General features: G+C 46.0%; 2 protein-coding genes and 1 pseudogene across 9 annotated transcripts; 2 read left to right on the top strand and 1 right to left on the bottom strand.

Annotated features, from left to right (window-relative positions):
* The first annotated feature begins 582 nt into the window (after positions 1-582).
* On the top strand, positions 583-7,607 carry LOC147960463 (putative F-box protein At5g55150; annotated as a pseudogene).
* Positions 7,608-9,014: 1,407 nt separating this feature from the next.
* LOC125520216 (Pentatricopeptide repeat (PPR) superfamily protein) lies at positions 9,015-11,757 on the bottom strand. The gene has a single exon (XM_048685062.2). The coding sequence runs from the start codon at positions 11,678-11,680 to the stop codon at positions 9,107-9,109; it is 2,574 nt and encodes an 857-aa protein (XP_048541019.2). The 5' UTR covers positions 11,681-11,757; the 3' UTR covers positions 9,015-9,106.
* A 2,280-nt stretch (positions 11,758-14,037) lies between these two features.
* Positions 14,038-18,603, top strand: LOC125524191 (pentatricopeptide repeat-containing protein At2g22410, mitochondrial). 8 transcript variants are annotated; one of them, XM_087534847.1, is made up of 6 exons: positions 14,038-16,097; positions 16,262-16,472; positions 16,583-16,620; positions 16,710-16,774; positions 16,886-17,014; positions 17,238-18,603. In XM_087534847.1, the coding sequence occupies exon 1, from the start codon at positions 14,087-14,089 to the stop codon at positions 15,989-15,991; it is 1,905 nt and encodes a 634-aa protein (XP_087390973.1). In that variant the 5' UTR covers positions 14,038-14,086; the 3' UTR covers positions 15,992-16,097; positions 16,262-16,472; positions 16,583-16,620; positions 16,710-16,774; positions 16,886-17,014; positions 17,238-18,603. The 8 variants fall into 8 exon arrangements, with proteins under 8 accessions (XP_087390973.1, XP_087390974.1, XP_087390970.1 ...); XM_087534848.1 differs by having other exon boundaries at positions 16,706-16,774; XM_087534844.1 differs by having other exon boundaries at positions 16,583-16,774; positions 17,238-18,602.

Below are 18,603 nucleotides of genomic sequence, written 5' to 3'. Positions count from 1 at the left end.
TCGACGACGATTGCGGCGTCCATCGGCGCGGGTCCAATGTCGCCCATGGTTGTCGGAGTAGATGAAGCGGTCGGGGTAGATGACGGCGACGCTGGTGACGAGCTGGTGCTGAACGAAGACGAAAGGGGTGGACGGGCGGCGGTGGCTGCTACGAAGGTAGCAGCGGCGGCCAAAGTGGAGCGGCGGAGGCCGCGGTGGCTAGGTAAGGAGTGCGGCGGAGGTGCTCGAAGTAGGCGAAGAACCCTGACAGCGTGACGAAGACTGGCGCGGACGGTGGTGTTCCCGCGCCAAGGGAGATGGCGCGGCGCATACCACGGGGGGGTCAATGCGTGGTGACGGTGGAGTGGACCGCGGGCCGCGGCGCTACGGCCCAAAGAGGCGACGCAGCGGCAGCAGGCGGGTCAGGGCGGCGGCGGGAAGACCTCGGGGCGGCGGCTGGGACCACGGGCCACGACGCTGCGGCCCGTAGGGGCGGCGCAACGGCGGTTCGTGAGTCGGTGCAACCGCGGGGACGGCCTTGGGACGGCGGCGTGGACCGCGTGCCACGCTCGCTACGGCCCGACGGGGCAACGCAGCGGCGACATGAGGGTCGGTGCAGCCACAGGACGGCCTAGAGCGGACGCCCTCGGGGCGGCGGGGGACCGCGGGCCGCGGCACTACGGCCTGAAGGGGCGACACAGCGGTGACGCGGGTCCGTGCAGCCGGGAGAAGAACCACGGGGCGGCGGCGCTGCGGCTCGACGGGGCGACGCAGCAGCAGCCCGATGCTCGATCGGTAGAAGGGCGCGCTGAACTCGGGACGGTCTTCACGGGGCCTGCGGAGGCGCGCGCAACCGACGGGCCAGGTCGGTCGCACGGTGTACGATGAGGCGGATCGCGGCGGCGGGCGGGTGATCAATCCGATCGCACGCGAGGTCGGGGACGCCGCTCGGTGGAGACGCGGTGGCGGCGGAGTCCGAGATGAAGCCGACAGCGGTCAGCAGGGCGGCTATGATTGGCCGCTGCATGACGCGAGGCTGCCGGGTCGGGGTGATGCAGGAGTCCCGGTCGGAGCAGAGCGGTGACGGCCGGCGTAGATCGACGGGCGGGCCGGCGTGCGAACGGCGGCGGCGAAGGGCCGCCGCATGATGCGAGGCCGCCGGGTCGGGGCGACTGGCGGGCCGACGCGCGAACGACGTGCGAGGCTGCCGGGTCGGGGCGACCGACGAGCAGACGCGCGGATGACGCATGAGGCCGTCGGGTCGGTGAAGAAGCCGGTCGATCGCGCCTGTGTTGGAGTAGAGGCGCACGGGGTCGACGGCGGCGGTGGGTAACGCAAACTGGATCACATAGACCGGGAAACCAAAAAATAGACGCCGATCAAAGCGACCGGCGAGAAAGAGAAAACCCGGATCAAAGGATCGGAAAAAAAAGACTCTCTAGGACAGCCGGCCAACACGGCCAGCGGACGAACCCTAGGTACGGGCGGCGCGGCCCCTGGTGACGGTCATGGAGGTCGACCGCCCCGGGGGCGGCGCGCAGGTGCGGAAGCGGCGACGGCTAGGGTTTATGATCGAATTGCGATAGATCATGTTAGAAGGGAGAGGGGGATTTGGTGAAATAGTTTTTATGTATTGCTTGAGCCTCGTGGGTATATATATAGGAGTACAATTATCTACTTGGAGTACAAGACAAGCCAGAATCAAATTCTAGTCTATTTCATCTTTCCTAATAAACATTATACTCAAACAAGAGTATGGCTACCTTTCCATCTCTCGGTCGAGATCGACGAATTTTTTTTGCGACGAGATTTAGTTTTAAAGATCTCGTCACAAAGAATTCAACAGTGAAGATGGATCTGAATTCCGACGCGTGGTTTGAAAGATATGCCTTTTTAAAATTTCGGAAACCAAAATAATTGTACGTGAAGCTGTTTCTTTCAAATCGAACTAATCAGTGTAAACACATTAAATACTAATAATGATATGCACTAACAGATAAAAAACAACTCATGCATGACTAGAAAGCCCGATCGCTTGTTGTCTCCAAATAGTGCGTATGCACTTTTTAGATTTTTTCGGTATAAATCGCGGCCAGAGTTTCCACGTCGCTGCAGTCTTGGTCTCATTGATTGACAACTCCGTCCGCCCGCGTGTTTTTCTTTGTTCATCCATAATGGACGCACCAGCTCCAGGTTGGTCCGGGCTACCAGCGGATATATTGATCAGCATATTCCAATTGCTGGACTGCCCAAACCTCCTCCGATCCGCCGCAGTCTGCACATCATGGCAAAAGGCATACTCCATGGCCCGCCGCAACGGCGGCTGCCCCAGTCGCCAGACCCCCTGTTTACTCTACTATACCGAGGCCGCTGGTGCCAAGGCTCTTGGCATGTACAGTCTCTTCAAACAGAGGCAAATTTAACAAATTTGACCTGTGGATGAAATCAAATTATAGAATGAACTGACCGTGAAACTATTTCACGCGGATAATCTTTTTATGTGACGCCCGATACGAAGGCGTCACACTACACTGTGCAACGTCTCATAGATAGGCGCTACACGTCTGGCAGTGTTGCACCCCAGACTGCCTAAAAATTGCTAAGTCATTGTGCAGAGCCTGAGAGCTAGGCGCTGCACTGCATAGTGTGGCGCCTAGCTCTCAGGCGCTGCGCAATGACTTAGTAATTTTTGGATCACACGGGTGCGACGCTGGCCAGACGTGTAGCGCCTATCTGTGAGGCGTTGCACAGTGTAGTGTGGCGCCTTCATGTCGGGCATCACACAAAAAGGTCAGCCGCGTGAAATAGTTTCACGGGCAGTTCATTATGTGATTTGATTTCGTCCATAGGTCAAATTTGTCAATTTTGCCCTGAACAGAAGGCCTACACCATGCCCCTCCCTGAACCTCCCATCAACTACTGGATTGGCTCATCACATGGATGGCTTGTCACCATGGATGAAAAGTCTGATCTGATGCTGCTCAACCCTATCACCGGTGACAAGATTGCACTCCCTCCCACGACAACCATGGAGCATGTTAAACCTGTCCTAAACAGCGATGGGGTTCTTGAAAAGTACAAGGTGTCTTTCTACGACGGAAAGCTTCCGAGGGTGGAGGATACGCCCTACATATGTTCTTTGGATAGGTGCGGTGAAACCGTCTTCATAAAGGCGACTTTATCGTCCGATCCATCGACAGGCAAATGCATTGTCATGCTCATCCATCAGCCATACATGCAGCTCTCGTTTGCCACGGTGGGAGATGCTCACTGGAGTTGGCTCCAAATGCATAGTTTCTGTGCAGATTGCATACACCATAATGGCTCTTTCTATGCAGTGACTGACCTAGGTGCAGTCGATGTGTTCAATCTAGATGGATCATATGTCATCCATAGAAGAATCTTACCAGATATGGCTGAGATAGTCCAGAAGTGCTACATTGTTCAGGCACCATGGGGAGATGTCCTCCAAATCTATAAGGAACGGGACCGGGATCCTGAATGACCAGATGGTGAGATGTATGCCACTGCTTTCGAAGTGTACAAGATTGATTTTGTTGAGCTGAGGCGTGTTAAGATGATAGGAATAGGTGACTATGCAATGTTTACTGGGAGGAGCACAACATCTTGCTTTAGCGTGAAGGATCATCCAGGCTTGATATCAAATCATGTATATTATACTCATGATGATTACGAAGATTTACTAGACGACAAAGATGACCCCCGTGACATAGGAGTGTACAGCTTGGAAAATAATACCAGAACCAAATTGGCTAATCCTGAACCCTGGAGGACGTGGTTCCCTCCCATATGGTTGAAACCCAATCTTGCAAAAGCAGGTATATTTTATTTTCAAACAGCACTTCTCCTCATTTTATTTTTGTTGTTTTGAAATCTGCTTCTCACAATAAGGGCATTGCACTTCCAACATTGAGTGTGTTCCCTTCGTCTTGGTCTGAATTGGATGTTCAGAATAGCTTCAGTGTTTGGTTATGTTGAATTTCTTAAACCCCTTTGGCTAAGGTTACCATGTTAGTCAAATTCTTTTTGCTAAATAACATGAAACATGATGATGTTTGGTAGGTTGGGATTGATGAGACCATTATTATGTTGTTGTGCTTGTTTGGCGCAGTGTTATAGAAGAAACATTGTGTTTTCACCTAACAAATAAGCTATCATGAAGCAGCTAACTTATATTGGGGAAATAGGAATAATCTTGACACGAATACAAGATAATCTAGATCTAACTGACAATATCAGTGTTACATTTCCGAATATGAGTGGAGTAAATAATACTAATATGGATGGCAGATAATCCAGAATTCTGGATACAGTGGAGAAATGTGCGTCCATCCTTTATGGTACTGCCATGATCACACACAAACTCCACACATATACATGTAAAACAAACTAGGAAGAATATAAAGATGGTGGTACGTATCCTGTGAAAATGGACATGTTTTTGATAATGTGAAAATACAATCAGAAAAGCACATGTGCAAGATTTTTAAAATTCTCAAAATAACTCTTGCTCCATCTGTAAACTAATATAAGAACATTTAGATCACTAAAGTAGTTTGTAAGGGCATTTGCAAATTCATGCCAATTTGAAACTTCAAATCCAGTGTGTTGTGTCCTACAGAAAAGAAAACCGAATGTGAATAGTGTAGTAAAATTAAAACTATGCTTGACACTATTCAGCCTATTTTATCTTGTTTTGTTTTCGTAAAAGGATTTCTCTTTTGAGAAAGTTTGCACGTAGGTGTATATGCTCTTCCCCAATAGTACACTTTTGTGAGAATTTGTTTGTAGAATTTGTGTGTGATTTTTAAATGGTATTTCAAATTTTCAGAAAGATGTGCATTTTCGCATGATATGTCCCACTAAATACATTGGGGGTTAAGATGATTTAGCATATCATTTATGTTGTCTGGCTGGGTGTGAAATTTATGTAACAAAAAGATTATTATTTTGTATGTTAAGCTAGCCTTCTGTTATTTCTTCTTCTTTTGAGTTTCGATTTCCTTTTCCATTTGGTTAGAGTTTCTAGATTTGTGCCCCTTTGTTCTCTTTTGCTGTTTTGATTTGTGCAGTTTTGTGCCTTTTTGGTGTTCTTATTTTAATACTGTACAATAATATAATACACATTTTGGTGTTGTTCAGAAAGCGTGCAAATTTCAGCCGATAGTACCTTTAATATTTGTCTTTCTTTTTATATTCAGTAGTTCAAATGAGGATCTTGCTGTTTTTGCATTTTAAGTTTTCTTTGATATTTGTTCACATTATTATCTTTGTTTTCATTGGAAGTGGTTTACTAAAAATGTAAAAAAATTGCAACTGAATGTACATAACATTTGATATAAATCACATATCTCATTCTTTATATATTCTGTTCTCATAGAAGTTACATAAAATCTTGTGAGCTGCTAAGCTCACTAATTTGTTAACTATTAACTTAATTAGGGTTAATAGCCTATCAGTTCTGGAGAACTACCAAATGGATTATAAATACACTTACACGGTTACACCACATGTGATGGAGTGATCGCCTACCTGTTTACTCTGATAAAATTTGCTTGTCAATTTTTTTCTTCTGTTTAAGATGGAACTGAATTATTGTGTGGGTCCAATAAGAACCACATACCGTAGATTAAAAAATTGTACGAATGCTTGCAATCATTGTAATGATGCACATGTGTGTATTGTCGTTCAATGTGTTACTTTGCATAGTCCATGATATGAGTTCATGTCTCCATGCTTGCATTGAAAGAATGCAGCCTTTTGCCACTGTACGTTGCAATAAATACAATTTGCATGGAAAATGCAAAAAGAAAAAGAAAAAGAAAGATTAACACTAAAATGTGAGAAGTGCTCATATATCATATTATTATATTCTGGTCACTTTTCTGGTTAGTTACTAGCTCATTTCCCTGTCAGACCGTCACCTAAAGGTAGACCATTATAAGTCATAGTCACTTCTATTATTTTCTCCTGTTACATGTATGACCCTCTCTCTGTTTTGCGATTTAGCCACATGTTCTGTTAGTACTCCTGCTGAAATGAAATACTCCCTCCATCCCAAAATAAGTGTCTCAACTTTGTACTAGCTCTAGTACAAATTTGTACTAAGCTCAAGACACTTATTTTGGGACGGAGGGAGTATAAGATTGTGATCTTACTTCATTAACCTTTTACTCCCTGAATGTCTGTCCTTAACCCAATGCGTAGTCTCTTACATATTCTGCCTTTCTTTGAATGTGTGATTTTGTATCATACACAAAGAAATTATGTTACTCCCTCCGATCCATATTACTTGTCGCTCCAGATGTATCTGGACGAATTTCAGTGCTAGTTACATCTGTTTGAGCGACAAGTAGTCAAGTACTATGAATCGGAGGGAGTGGCTCTTTTACGGTAGCCTGATACTTCGAAAGCATGCATTGGAGTACCAGGTAGATTTGGCCGTCCACTCGGAAAGGCAACCCCGTCATTTCCTAAATGGTGCGAAAGGGTATTTTGGAATTTTTCTCTGCCATTTCGATAGAGCACACAGCCCATGATTGAGAAAAAAGAACCAAGTTCGAGTGGTGGCACCCTGCCCCCTTGGTCCTGCCCTTGCCGTGCCGTCGTGCCTTAGCACGCGCCGCAGGTTATCCAAGTTCGAATGGCGGCACCCCAGCCCCAGGTCCTGCTCTCTCTGTGCCATTGTGCCTCAGCGCGCACTGCCGCCGTCCCTGTCGAGTGTCTTCGGTCGAGCTGCCACCCCACAACAGGTTTCCCCCTGTCGAGCGAGTTCCCATTATGAAGAACTCTTAGGAATCTTAGAAATTATATATGAACTACATGCCAAATTGGCATCTAAATTGCCGTCGTTTAAGCTGTCTTAGATCCTATGAGCATCAAGAGTGCCAGCATGCGGCTTTGCTTTGTGCACAAATCGTTGAAGAGAACATATGTGCTTCAGCTTGTGCGAGTTGCTTGTGCAGAAACTATTTGCTGTGGCATATCAGATTAGGATGCAGCAGTGGTTATTTTAACACTTCCCGTGATGCTCTGACACTGTCCGTATCAGACGTGCGCTCATTCAGCATGCAGAATTGTCTTTGTTTTCACCATCAATCTCACTAAGAACGGTTTATCCGATATGACAATCTGTATTTTATATGATTAAGCCAAGCTGTTGCGAATGAATTGTAGATGCCGAATTTTGATACCTTTTCATAGAAAGAAAAGAAGTTAACCTACTATTTTATACTGACTAGAACATTTCTTACATGGTGTGTTCATAAGAATAAGAATGAAAAATTGGCCTTCACTGTGAGCCTCCATGGAATCCTTGTTCCATGCTGAATTCTGATTGCATTTTTCTGTTCTGTCAGGGTTCCAGATCATTTTTCCCTTCGGATTTTCTATTCTTTTGGTTATTCTACAATGGTCCACTGCAATGCATGGAATCCTTGATCGCCTCTTACAATGAATTAATTCATTTGTAATTTAACCCTGTGAGTCTAATAACACTTTGATCTTACACATTCTAATATTTTCACTTATCTACAGATGCCATGTACGCCTGCATCCAAGGGGTGTCGACTTCTGCAAGCACACGTGTGGTCACAGCAAGCAGCTGAAGCCCAAGAATAAGATCAAGAATTAGAGTGTCACCAGTCAGTTTCATGGATCTGTTAAATCCATCGCCGTGTCAGAGTTTATGCTTCGTTATTATCATCTCTGGTTGTCGCTGAACCTTATTTACTTTGCTTTCAGCCTTGTAGCTCTTTCGCGATCTTTGAAAGAAAATTTGTATCATGAGAGTGATAAAGGTAGATGATGTTGCTGCTTAAAATTATGGTCGTTTTCCTCATGGTACAGTCTGCTCTTATATAATGTTTTGTTAGAATGAAGAAGACTGATCACACTACTACACTAGGCCATGTCTCGTTGGTGCGAAAACAGAATCGTTGAGTATGGTGTAGTGCTTGATCTGTATTTCATGCCAAAGGGTGTTGAAAACTGTACAATTCAATGATGCCGACCTTATGGTTGGATGAATGGGTTTCGGTGTGCAGTAAGTCCCTCGATGGACATAATTTTTATGTTCTCTCTTGGTATTTTCAAGTCCAAAACGCCATTACACGTATTCGAATTCTTGAGTATATCTCAGGCTATTTCATGCTAAATTCTTTTTAGCCAGAGAAATTGGGTCTTCCTGGGAAGATATATGGACATGCTTGGCTTTACCATATGATCGCTGATGTGATCTCAAATTGTGAAGGAGAACTTCAAATATTGCATAACATCATAATGAACTTTTTCCCACTAGTTCTAATCTAGATGTTTGGGATTAATATTCTAGCAACATATTTGTATCTCTTCTTTTTTTAATGTGTCGCCTGTCTGGTTGATTCGCCTGGTACTGTATATCGTTTTTTAATGTGTCGCCTGGCTCATAAGCCACAGTGCAAATCTTTCTTGCTGCTGTTTTCATCTTTGGTTCTGTATTTTGGCTGTGGCTTTGTTGGAAATGTGCTTCATTTGGTTGGTTTGAACTGCTTATATCTTAGAGATAGACAAATGCAGGTTCAGCAACAACCACACCAACATGACAAAAGAGTTGCATCCTCAAACATACTACAGCTGTCGATTTGATCATGCAACAGCAAATCTGTAAACAGTGTGTGAAAAGCCCAAGAACATATATACATGGCCTTCGACTTTGCAAGCGCCTTCTTGCGCTGCCAACCATGAAATAGTATAGTGAATTAAGTTGCGACATAAAGTGTCGAGTTTCTATTAGATGTGTCTCAGTAAGTCAGTATTCAACTAGGGACGGTGATATTCATATCTACAAAAACGTCCTTTGCATTACTTCAGGAGTGCATTTACAGTTCAACTTGACAGTGAAGTTCCTGACTGAATACTCTTCTTGTTCTTAGATTTGTACTGGGTTTAAGTGTGTGTGCAACTGTGCATGTGTAGGGTGAACAAAAATATTTCTGTTTATGCCAATTCGAAACTACTTACCTTTCTTCTTTAAATGTTCCTGAACTGTAACTTGGCTATTCTGTACAAATGTTTATCTGCATAATACAAATGGAATGCAACTTGAGAGTTCTGAATTCCATTATATTCACCAGTACTCCCCACAGGAGCAGACACCACCCCTGAAATGATGGAACCTCTTCTTGTCCCGAACCACAATCTCCCTCCCTGTCACCTTTGAGATGAGCCTGGCGGCGTTGTGGCAATCCTTGCACATCCTGATGTTCTTGAACACCCTCACCGTCGCCGGCGCGGCCGTCCTCAGCAGCCCGAACGCGACGGCCTGCTTCTCGCTGTGCCACCGCAGCGCCTCCACTTTCTCTTCCTCCTCGAGCTCGTGCAGCACGACCGTGGTGTCGGGAACGTACCCGGCCTCGCGGATCCTCTCCTCCAGGCTTAGCCACATCCTCCTCGCCTCACCCATCTCAGGGAGCGCGTTTTCTCCGGCGACGAAGCTGTACACCTTGCCAGCGACGTCGATCCAGCTGCAGCCTGGCTCCTTGGGGACGCCGGTGTCCCTGAGCATCTTCCTCACCTTCCTCATCTCATTCCACCGCCCGGACCCGGCGTACATGTTGGAGGCGAGGACGTAGTGCTCGGCCTTGTCGGGTTCAAGCTCAAGCAACCTGTCAGCGACCTCGCTTCCCAGCTCTGCTTCTCCATGTATGTGGCAGGCAGAGAGCACGGAGCTCAGTATCTTGGCGTCGGGCTCCTGCGGCATCTCCGCCATGAGCGCCACCGCGTCGGCGAAGCGCCCTGCCCGGCTCAGCATGCCGATGACGCAGCCATAGTGCTCTAGCTTCGGTTCTATTTTGTGATGATGGTTTCTCATCTCCTCGAAGAAATGCAGCCCCTCCTCCAGCATCCCGGCATGGCCACATGCCATCAGTAGACCAAGGTAGGTAAATTCATCAGGTTCCACCCCTTCCCTCCTCATTTTGCTATAAAGCTCAACAACTTCTTTCCCCAAACCATTGACGGCGTACCCGGTGATCATCGCCGTCCATGACACCTTTGCGTCTCTTGCCTTCAACTGGTCGAAGAACGCCCTGGCGTCGTCCGCAAATCCGCACTTCGAGTACATGTCAATCAACGAGCTGGATAGAAATGGGTCATCGCAGAGGTCAGCTTTCAGGGCAAAGCAGTGCATCTCCTTCCCTAATCGAACAGCTGATAACTCTGAGCAGGCCATCAAGACACTTGTTGCTGAAATCACTGATGAACAATGGCCTTCCATGGATTGCATCTCCCTGAAGAGCTGGAGCGACTCACCGGGTCGCCCGTTCTGCGAGTACCCGGCGATCATGGCGTTCCATGAAACCTCACCCTTTTCCTCCATTGCATCGAACAGCATTCGAGCCAAAGGCTCCGTCCTGCTGCATCGGATGTAAGCCGAGAGGAGCGAGACCCGGATGATAGGGTCCTTCTCCAGTCCATTCCTGAGGATGAATCCATGGGTGGCCTTGCCATGGAGCAGGTGCTTCGGATCGGCACATGCCATGAGCAAGCTCCCAATGCTGAACCCGTCAGGCTTCAGCCCGCAGGCATTGGTCATCTGAATGAACAGCTCGATCGCGGCGGCGCTGTTCTGCTGCGCGTGGGCACTGATGAGTGCATTCCACGAGCTCACCGTCTTGCTCCGGATGCCGGCGAAGACGCGGTCGGCGTGGAGCAGGCGCCCGCATCTCCCGTAGGCTGCCACCAGTGCGTTTGGCACCTTGTCGCCGGTGGCATCCAGGCCTCTCCGAACGGTGAAGGCGTGCAGCTCCCTCAGCCTGGCCAGCTCCGGCAGGCCGGAGCACGCCGGCAGGACGCTCAGAACGGTGATCTCGTCGGCCGGCACGCTGCCGTTTTCTTCGATCTGCATGTGCATGTCTCGCAGCAGCCCGAACGCCGCTTCGGTCTCGCGGTTCCGCGCGTACGCGCCGAGCATCACGTTCCAGGACACGACGGACGGGGCCTCTGGGAACACGCGCTCGGCGTCCCCGAGCTCGCCGCACTTGGCGTACATGTCGACCAGCACGTTGCCCACCCGCGCAGCCGCGTCCCATCCGGACTTGACCGCGAGGCCATGCACCGCCCTGCCCGTCTCCGACCACCCGAGCGCGGCGCACATTGGGAGCACCGTCACCAGCGTCGCCTCGTCCACCATCCCGCCAAGCGCCACCAGGCAGTCCCGAAACAGCTCCAGAACGCGCCGCGGGTCGCCGGAGAGTGCCGCCATGAGCGCGTTCCAGGACACGAGGTTCCTGGCCGCATCCGGAATTCCGCCGAACACCTTCTCGGCGTCCTCGACGCGGCCGCACCGGCCGTACATCGAGACGAGGGAGTTGCCGACGAAGGGGTCGCCGGGCAGGCCGAGCTTGGCGGCGAGCGCGTGGACCTGGCGCCCCGTGGCGGCGGCGCCGCCGCGGAGGAATCCGCAGGACCTGGCAGCGGGAGGCAGCGTGAACCTGTCGGGAGCGAGGCCCTCCGAGGCGGCGAGGAGCGGCGGCAGGAGCGCGAGGGCGGCGGCATGGCGGCCGGCCCGGGAGTGGTCGGCGAGGAGGGCGTTCCATTGCGGGAGCGACGGGGCAACGGGCTTCGCCGGCGGCGGAGGAGGCTTGCTTGCGTGCGGCTGTGCGCGGTGGGGAAGCGGCGCGAGGTGGACGGTGGCGGGCATGGGGTCAGCTCGGCTTGCTTATCTTGCCGAGTGACAGAGTGGGGAATGGGAAGTGAGCTCGACCACGCCTCTGGATTTTTGTTTCGCGCGTGCATTTGTATTTTTTTTTTCTTTCGCAAAAGTAAAATAAAGAGTAGCAATACAAGTACAGTACTGTATTTGTGTACCATAATACACATGTGGTACATTGTTTTAACGGGAAAGAAACGCCAAAGGCGCCAAATATAGTCAGCTCCGAAGCAATGTACACAACATGAAGCACAGCACCCTGAAGAGAGATTATAGGGCATGTCCCGTGAGCATGAGCTGGACTAAAACAGCTAAAAATAGGTTGTGTAAATATGGTCACAACCCCTTAAGAGAGATTATAGGACATGTCCAAAATTTTGAAACTTTTGTTTATATATTTAAAACTTTAAATACATATAGTCCAAAATTTAATTTACTTAAAAGCACTTGAATTTGGAAAATGTTAATGAACTGAAAATATTCTTAGCGTATTTTCATAAAAATGTTTATACCTTTCAACAAAATTGTTTATGACATTTAGAAATGGTCACACGTTTCAGGAAAATGTACGTGGCACTTTTAGAAAATGTTTATAATTTTTTTAAAAAATTGTGTTTTTAAAAAGTTGTACCATTCGAAAATTTTATGTTACATTTTAAAAATATTTATACATTTTAAAATAATTTCCATGTAGTTTCAAAACATTGTTTTGTTTATTAGAAAAATGTTTCAACGTGTGTTTATTTTTTTAAACATATTCGAAAAATGCTCAAAGCATGTGTTCGAAAAAATGTAAACATGTATAATTTTTTTCACGTGCATACAAAAAATGTACAATGTTTTAAAAACAGTACACATCAGAACATATGTTTAAAAAATGTTAATCATGTATTTAAAGAATGCTAAACATGTATAATTCGTTTGCATATGTACAATTTTTTTTAATATATATGAAAAAATGTAGAAATCAAACATATATTTCAAAATACATTACCATATATTTGGAAAAATGTTAAGTGTGTATAAAAATGTTCTCACAGTGTTAATAAAATAATGTAGACATGCGTTGAAAACAAATAAAAACAGAAAAATAAAACAGTGAAGAAACGCATAAAATCAAAAGCCCAAACAAAAACTGTTGAAAACCAAAAAAGAGAGGAAAATTGTGTAACCAAACAAACAGCTCACATTTGGACCGCCTGGTTCAAATCGTCCCCTTTATAGTATGGTTGATAGTATAGTCAGACCCTAAAAAATAAAAATAGTATAGCCAGTGGTTATATGATGTTGTTATATCATTTGTAGTCAAAATTATAACCGATAAGTATGGTAGTTAGATATAAAATATGCTACTTTATTGATACATGATCAACATCACTTTTCTCTAAAGTGTCTAAAATAATGAGTTGTGGTTGGCTGCTAATCTCTAGCCCACTTCTCTTCTCTCCCTTCTTCTTTCTTCTCCAATTCAGTAAAAGCATATCCACTATTTTCTAAATAGATACAATCCACTATCTATTTTTTCTAATCATGCAACCTTGTCACATAAAGGAAGTACCGCATTTAAGTTAGAAGTAACAAATTTTTTTTTTTTGCATTAGTCTACTCATGTGCTCTCCCACATCATCAATTCATTCATGTTAGCTACAACCCACTATCTACTTTTTTTCTTTAGCCATGCAGCTATGCCACATAAGCAAATCATCCATTTAAGTTGTAAGTTACGTACCCACAGAAAAAGTTATAAGTCGCTACATTTTTTTGCCTTAGTCTATGCATGGAGTGCTGCCACATCATAAATTCATGCATGTTAATCATAAGTTATTTTTCATTAGTCTACTAGTAGTGAGGTACTATAAATAGTATCTAATATGTCAACTAGACAATTTTGTACCGCACGATATTAATATATAATACTCCCATTACGAGTAGTCAACCTTGCTCTTATCCATAGTCAAAGTATCATAGTATCGTATGAATGATACTAATATATGATACTCCATATTTCGAACTCCTCGGTACGAGTAGCCTTATACTTGCTCTTATCACCTAAACCTTCGAACCTTTGATTGCACCATGCATTGTTTTCACTCTCAGTTCAACAATCACTGAAATATTACCTTTCGGGCAAAAAAAAAAGCAATTTCAGCAGTACACATGAATCTATTTATTTTTTTCAAAAATATCAAATATACGATTGAATTTAAGTGAATATTTTGGCCTTTTGGCCGAAACGCAAATCACTGAATTTCGATGATTTTGGGTGGTACTGATTTTTTTTTTTAAACTGGAAGTGAAAACTTTGCCCACCTATATATCACTCAAAACAAAAGTTGCCCCACGTGGCCATTTCTAGAGTACATCCCGTCTCCTCCGTGGTCTCGGGCGGCGCTGTTGATGAACCCCCGCCATGTCCTTGAGCTCCTGCGCCAGTGCCGCTCCATCCGGCACCTCGACCAGCTCCACGCCCACCTCCTCGTCCACGGCCCATCCGCCGAGGCCTCCCTCGCCTCCCAGCTCGTCGCCTCCTACTGCGCGCTCTCTGGTGGAGCCGGAGACGGCGGGCTCTGCCACGCCCGCCGCCTGTTCGACAGAGTTCCCGACCCGGACAGGTTCACTTACAACAGCCTTATCAGGGCGTACTCCAACAGAGGTTGCCCCCAGGAGGCGCTGTGCCTGCACCGCGAGGCCCTCCGGCGCGGCATCCTGCCGAACGAGTTCACGCTGCCATTCGTGCTCAAGGCGTGCGCCAGGGCGCGAGCCGCAGAGCACGCGCTGGCCACCCATGGAGTGGCTGTCAAGCTGGGTTATGTGCAGCAGGTGTTCGTGGGCAACGCGCTCCTGCACTCGTATGCGTCGGCCGGGTCGCTGCGGGACTCTCGGCGGTTCTTTGCTGAGATGGCGCCGGACAGGAATGTTGTGTCGTGGAACACGATGATTGGTGGATATGCACAGGCCGGGGAGACCAGCGAGGCGTGCGCCTTGTTTGGAGAGATGAGGCGCCAAGGAGTCTTGGCCGATGTGTTCACGTTCGTCAGCCTGCTTCTCGTTTGCTCAAGCGAGGGAAATCTTGAGGTTGGTCAGCTGGTGCATTGTCATATGTTGGCTAGTGGATCCCGGGTTGATCTGATTCTTGGCAATGCACTTGTGGACATGTATGGTAAGTGCGGGGATTTGTGGATGGCTCGTAGATGCTTTGACATGATGCCCGTGAAGAATGTCGTTTCGTGGACTTCCATGCTTTGTGCCCTGGCAAAACATGGCTCCGTTGATGCTGCGAGAGATTGGTTTGAGCAGATGCCGGAGAGGAACATAGTCTCTTGGAATGCCATGATCTCTTGCTATGTTCAAGGTGGCCGATTCCGTGAAACTTTGGGTCTTTATAACCGTATGAAATCTCTAGGTCTCACTCCAGATGAGGTTACCTTGGCTGGTGTCCTCTCTGCCCATGGACAAAATGGCGATTTGGCCTCTGGAAGGATGATACACTGTTATATTGAAGACAGCTTTCGTGATCCTGGTGTCACTCTACTTAATTCACTTCTTGATATGTATGCAAGATGTGGTCAGGTAGACACATCCATAAGCTTGTTCACTGAGATGCCCAATAAAAACACTATCTCTTGGAATGTGATTATTGGAGCGCTAGCCATGCATGGGCGTGCACAAGAGGCAGTCAAGTTCTTCAGAGCTATGGTATCTGATGCCTTCTCCCCTGATGAGATCACATTTGTCGGTCTTCTTTCTGCATGCAGTCATGGTGGTCTACTAGAAGATGGACGGTATTACTTCAAAGCCATGAGACATGTTTACAATGTTAAGCCTGAAGTTGAGCACTATGCTTGCATGGTTGATCTGCTTGGTCGGCGTGGCCATCTTGCACAAGCTGTTGATCTGATAAAAAATATGCCAATGAAGCCAGACGTTGTGGTTTGGGGTGCATTACTTGGAGCCTGCAGGATCCATGGCAATGTAGAGATCGGCAAGCTAGTGATCAAACAACTGCTTGAGTTGGAGGGAATTAATGGAGGCTTGTTTGTCCTATTTTCTAATTTGCTGTATGAAACTCACCAGTGGGAGGACATGAAAAGGCTCAGGAAGCTAATGAGAGAGCGGGGAACAAAAAAGGATATGGGTGTTAGTTCAATTGAAGTAAACAACAGCATACATGAATTTGGAGTGGAAGATATTAGACATGAAACCTCAAGTGAGATATATGCGGCAGTTGATCAGTTGGCATATCATTTACTCTCTTTGCATGTCCTGGCTGTGCAGCCAGTAGAACTCATCATGGAAGAGTGAAATAAGCTATTTAGGAGTGCTCCGATAGCCAATCTGAACCTAATGCAGAGCATGGGCTGCAAAGGGATATATTCATATCAAGTAGCCTGTCTGATGAAACCTGAAGGTAGGCGTAAAGAAGCACCCCTGAAATACTGAAAGTATGCTTAGTTTCATTTGAATTTTGAACATTGGATAATATAATTTCGGGCATTTAATTTATTCTCACATTTCAATACTGGAAATTCGAGCTTCCTTTGATGTAAACCTGCATTTTTCCTGTTGATTTAGTTTCAGGCTTTCTGCAGATACCACGGTTCACTGGGGCAACCAACTCAACCAACTGTACAGACAGTTAGGTCAGTGGCACTACACCGACAACACTCAGGATTCTCTGCCTTGGCTGTGATGTCTCACCAATATCTGGAGAAACTAAAGCTCAGAAACGTAAGTTCATCAGACCGACAGAACCACCTGAGAGCATCCTGACTGCTAATCACCTGTAAGGAACCAAGTTGTTCTTAGCTTTACTGGGGATTGAACTGTATACATACAACAGTTTTCTTGTACTTTTACCTGGCCAGCAGTTTGACTGTGCCATGATCATGACAGAAAGTTAATCGTCACATATGAACTCACCAAAGAAAGAGGTATTTGTATTTTTGGTAGAAAATAAATGTTCGATTGATCAGCTGGAAATTGGGATCGGTGATCTTTTTGACGGGATTATGCTAGGCAGGCTATGCACCCTGCACCTGATACACTCCTTGGAGGCCAAATCCTATTCAGCTGATATATATTCAGGTAGGGCCTTTATGGTTGTTTTAACCCAATTAGAAAATTTTCATATTAGCCTGTAATTCAGAATGCTCTTCTAAAAATAGCTAACAAAGTGCAAAACCTTTACCCAACCAGAACTGGTGCACATGTTCAAGTTTCAGGCTATCCAGGATCCAGATACTTCTCAAGGGTCCTTGCTGGTAATAAGGACCTGCTATCGGAACTACTAACCGAAGAAAGTGCACCACCGGCATGTAACTATTGGTAAAGCATTTGAATCATGTTTTCTTACATGATAGGATCAACTGTGTATTTTATGGTCCCAAGTCACTGTAGTCAGTAGTATAATCCAGTGAAGCCAATTTCCTATTTTTGGTTTTACTGTTTGTTGCTTCATTTCCTGAAGCTAACAATGTGATTGTTCACTTGTCAAACATATACACTAAGATGCTGCGTAACTCACAGGCGTTAACTGCCATGTTTACAGAATGAATTTCTTCCTGGGGATGGGCTTGTCTAAGAAAGATGGTGTGCTCAATGATGTCTAGATTGTCCCCACTTCTGGGCACGGTACTGAGCTTGTTTTGGAACCAGAGCTTGAGTTCCTGTTACAAACCACGAAGAAGCCTCTTAAAGCAACTGTGGAATATTCAAGGCACTTCAGCTATTCTCTGGAGAGGAGGATGAAGCCACTGTTTTCGGTAATTGAGTGTAGAAGCATATACCGCAGTCTGACAGACATATTTCCATAAAACAATGAACTTTTTGCTGAAGCGTACTTGGTTGACTTACAATTGAGGTAAGGTTGTTAATTGACTTTCATAAAGAGCTAACCATGTTGTCATGCCTGATTATACATATTTATGCTTCCATCTGGGGAGGCTGTTTTTTGAGATGCAAAGCCACTTCAACGGTGTTGATCATTCAGATGGCAAGCACTGTATACCGCATGATACCAGAAGATAAAGGTTTTTCATGGTCTTAATTCACTGTTAGAACACCAGTTTATCATAATTGGGGAATACTTTAAGAACTGGATGACAAACACCTTTATTTTTCACCATGCAAAGTTTTCGGTAGTAGTCATGGCTGACTTTTCATGCTACTGGAGCTCCAGCATGTTGCCAGGGTTCTGCACATATATGCCCAGCCAAGGTCAAGATTTTAGGATTAGGACATTTGAATGTGGATGACTTTTTCTCAAATCTCAACAGGGGCTATTCTGGGTGGAATTTCAACGAAAAGTCAACTGGATGTATGTGTTGATATGTTTTCACTTTTTTTTTCACTTTTAATTCAAGCTGCTACGGCACGAAGAGAAGTCGATCTGTTATCCTGACTGGCACTTTTTTTTAAGGAATCCTGATTGATAGTTGCAGTAGTACAACCTTCGACCCTTCTACGGGCAGATGAATACTTAATCTATCCCTAGCTTTATCTTTTTCTTTAGCAAGGAGTACATTTATTTAACCACTTACAGTGTAGACAGTATTAGTATTACAGAGCAATACAGCAACTAAAAGAATTACCAGTTCCAATAATAATTTAGTGAAACAAGATCCAGCTACAACTTCATAACCAAATATAATTATTATACTACTTGGCATCATTGTTCAACAGCATGATCAACTACGCAAGACTCCAAAAACATGGGAGAGTAGACTTGCCCTTGATTTATTTTCCAACTGCGGAGTGCTCTATGCATGTTTATTTGAAGCATTTGGCATTGAGAGCGGCTTTGTCTCGCTTTATGCGAGCCACAAGCTTGTCTCGCTTCTGCATCACTACTAATGGACCGGCCCAAGAACTTCTTACAGCTTAATTCATTTTTCTTCTGCGTCACAAACATTCTT

The sequence above is a fragment of the Triticum urartu genome, chromosome 7A (assembly GCF_056163025.1).
Source record: "Triticum urartu cultivar PI428250 chromosome 7A, HENAU_Tu73, whole genome shotgun sequence".
NCBI lineage: Eukaryota > Viridiplantae > Streptophyta > Magnoliopsida > Poales > Poaceae > Triticum > Triticum urartu.
The sequence above is the reverse complement of the archived record's forward strand: the minus strand, read 5'-3'. Positions and strand labels throughout refer to the sequence as shown.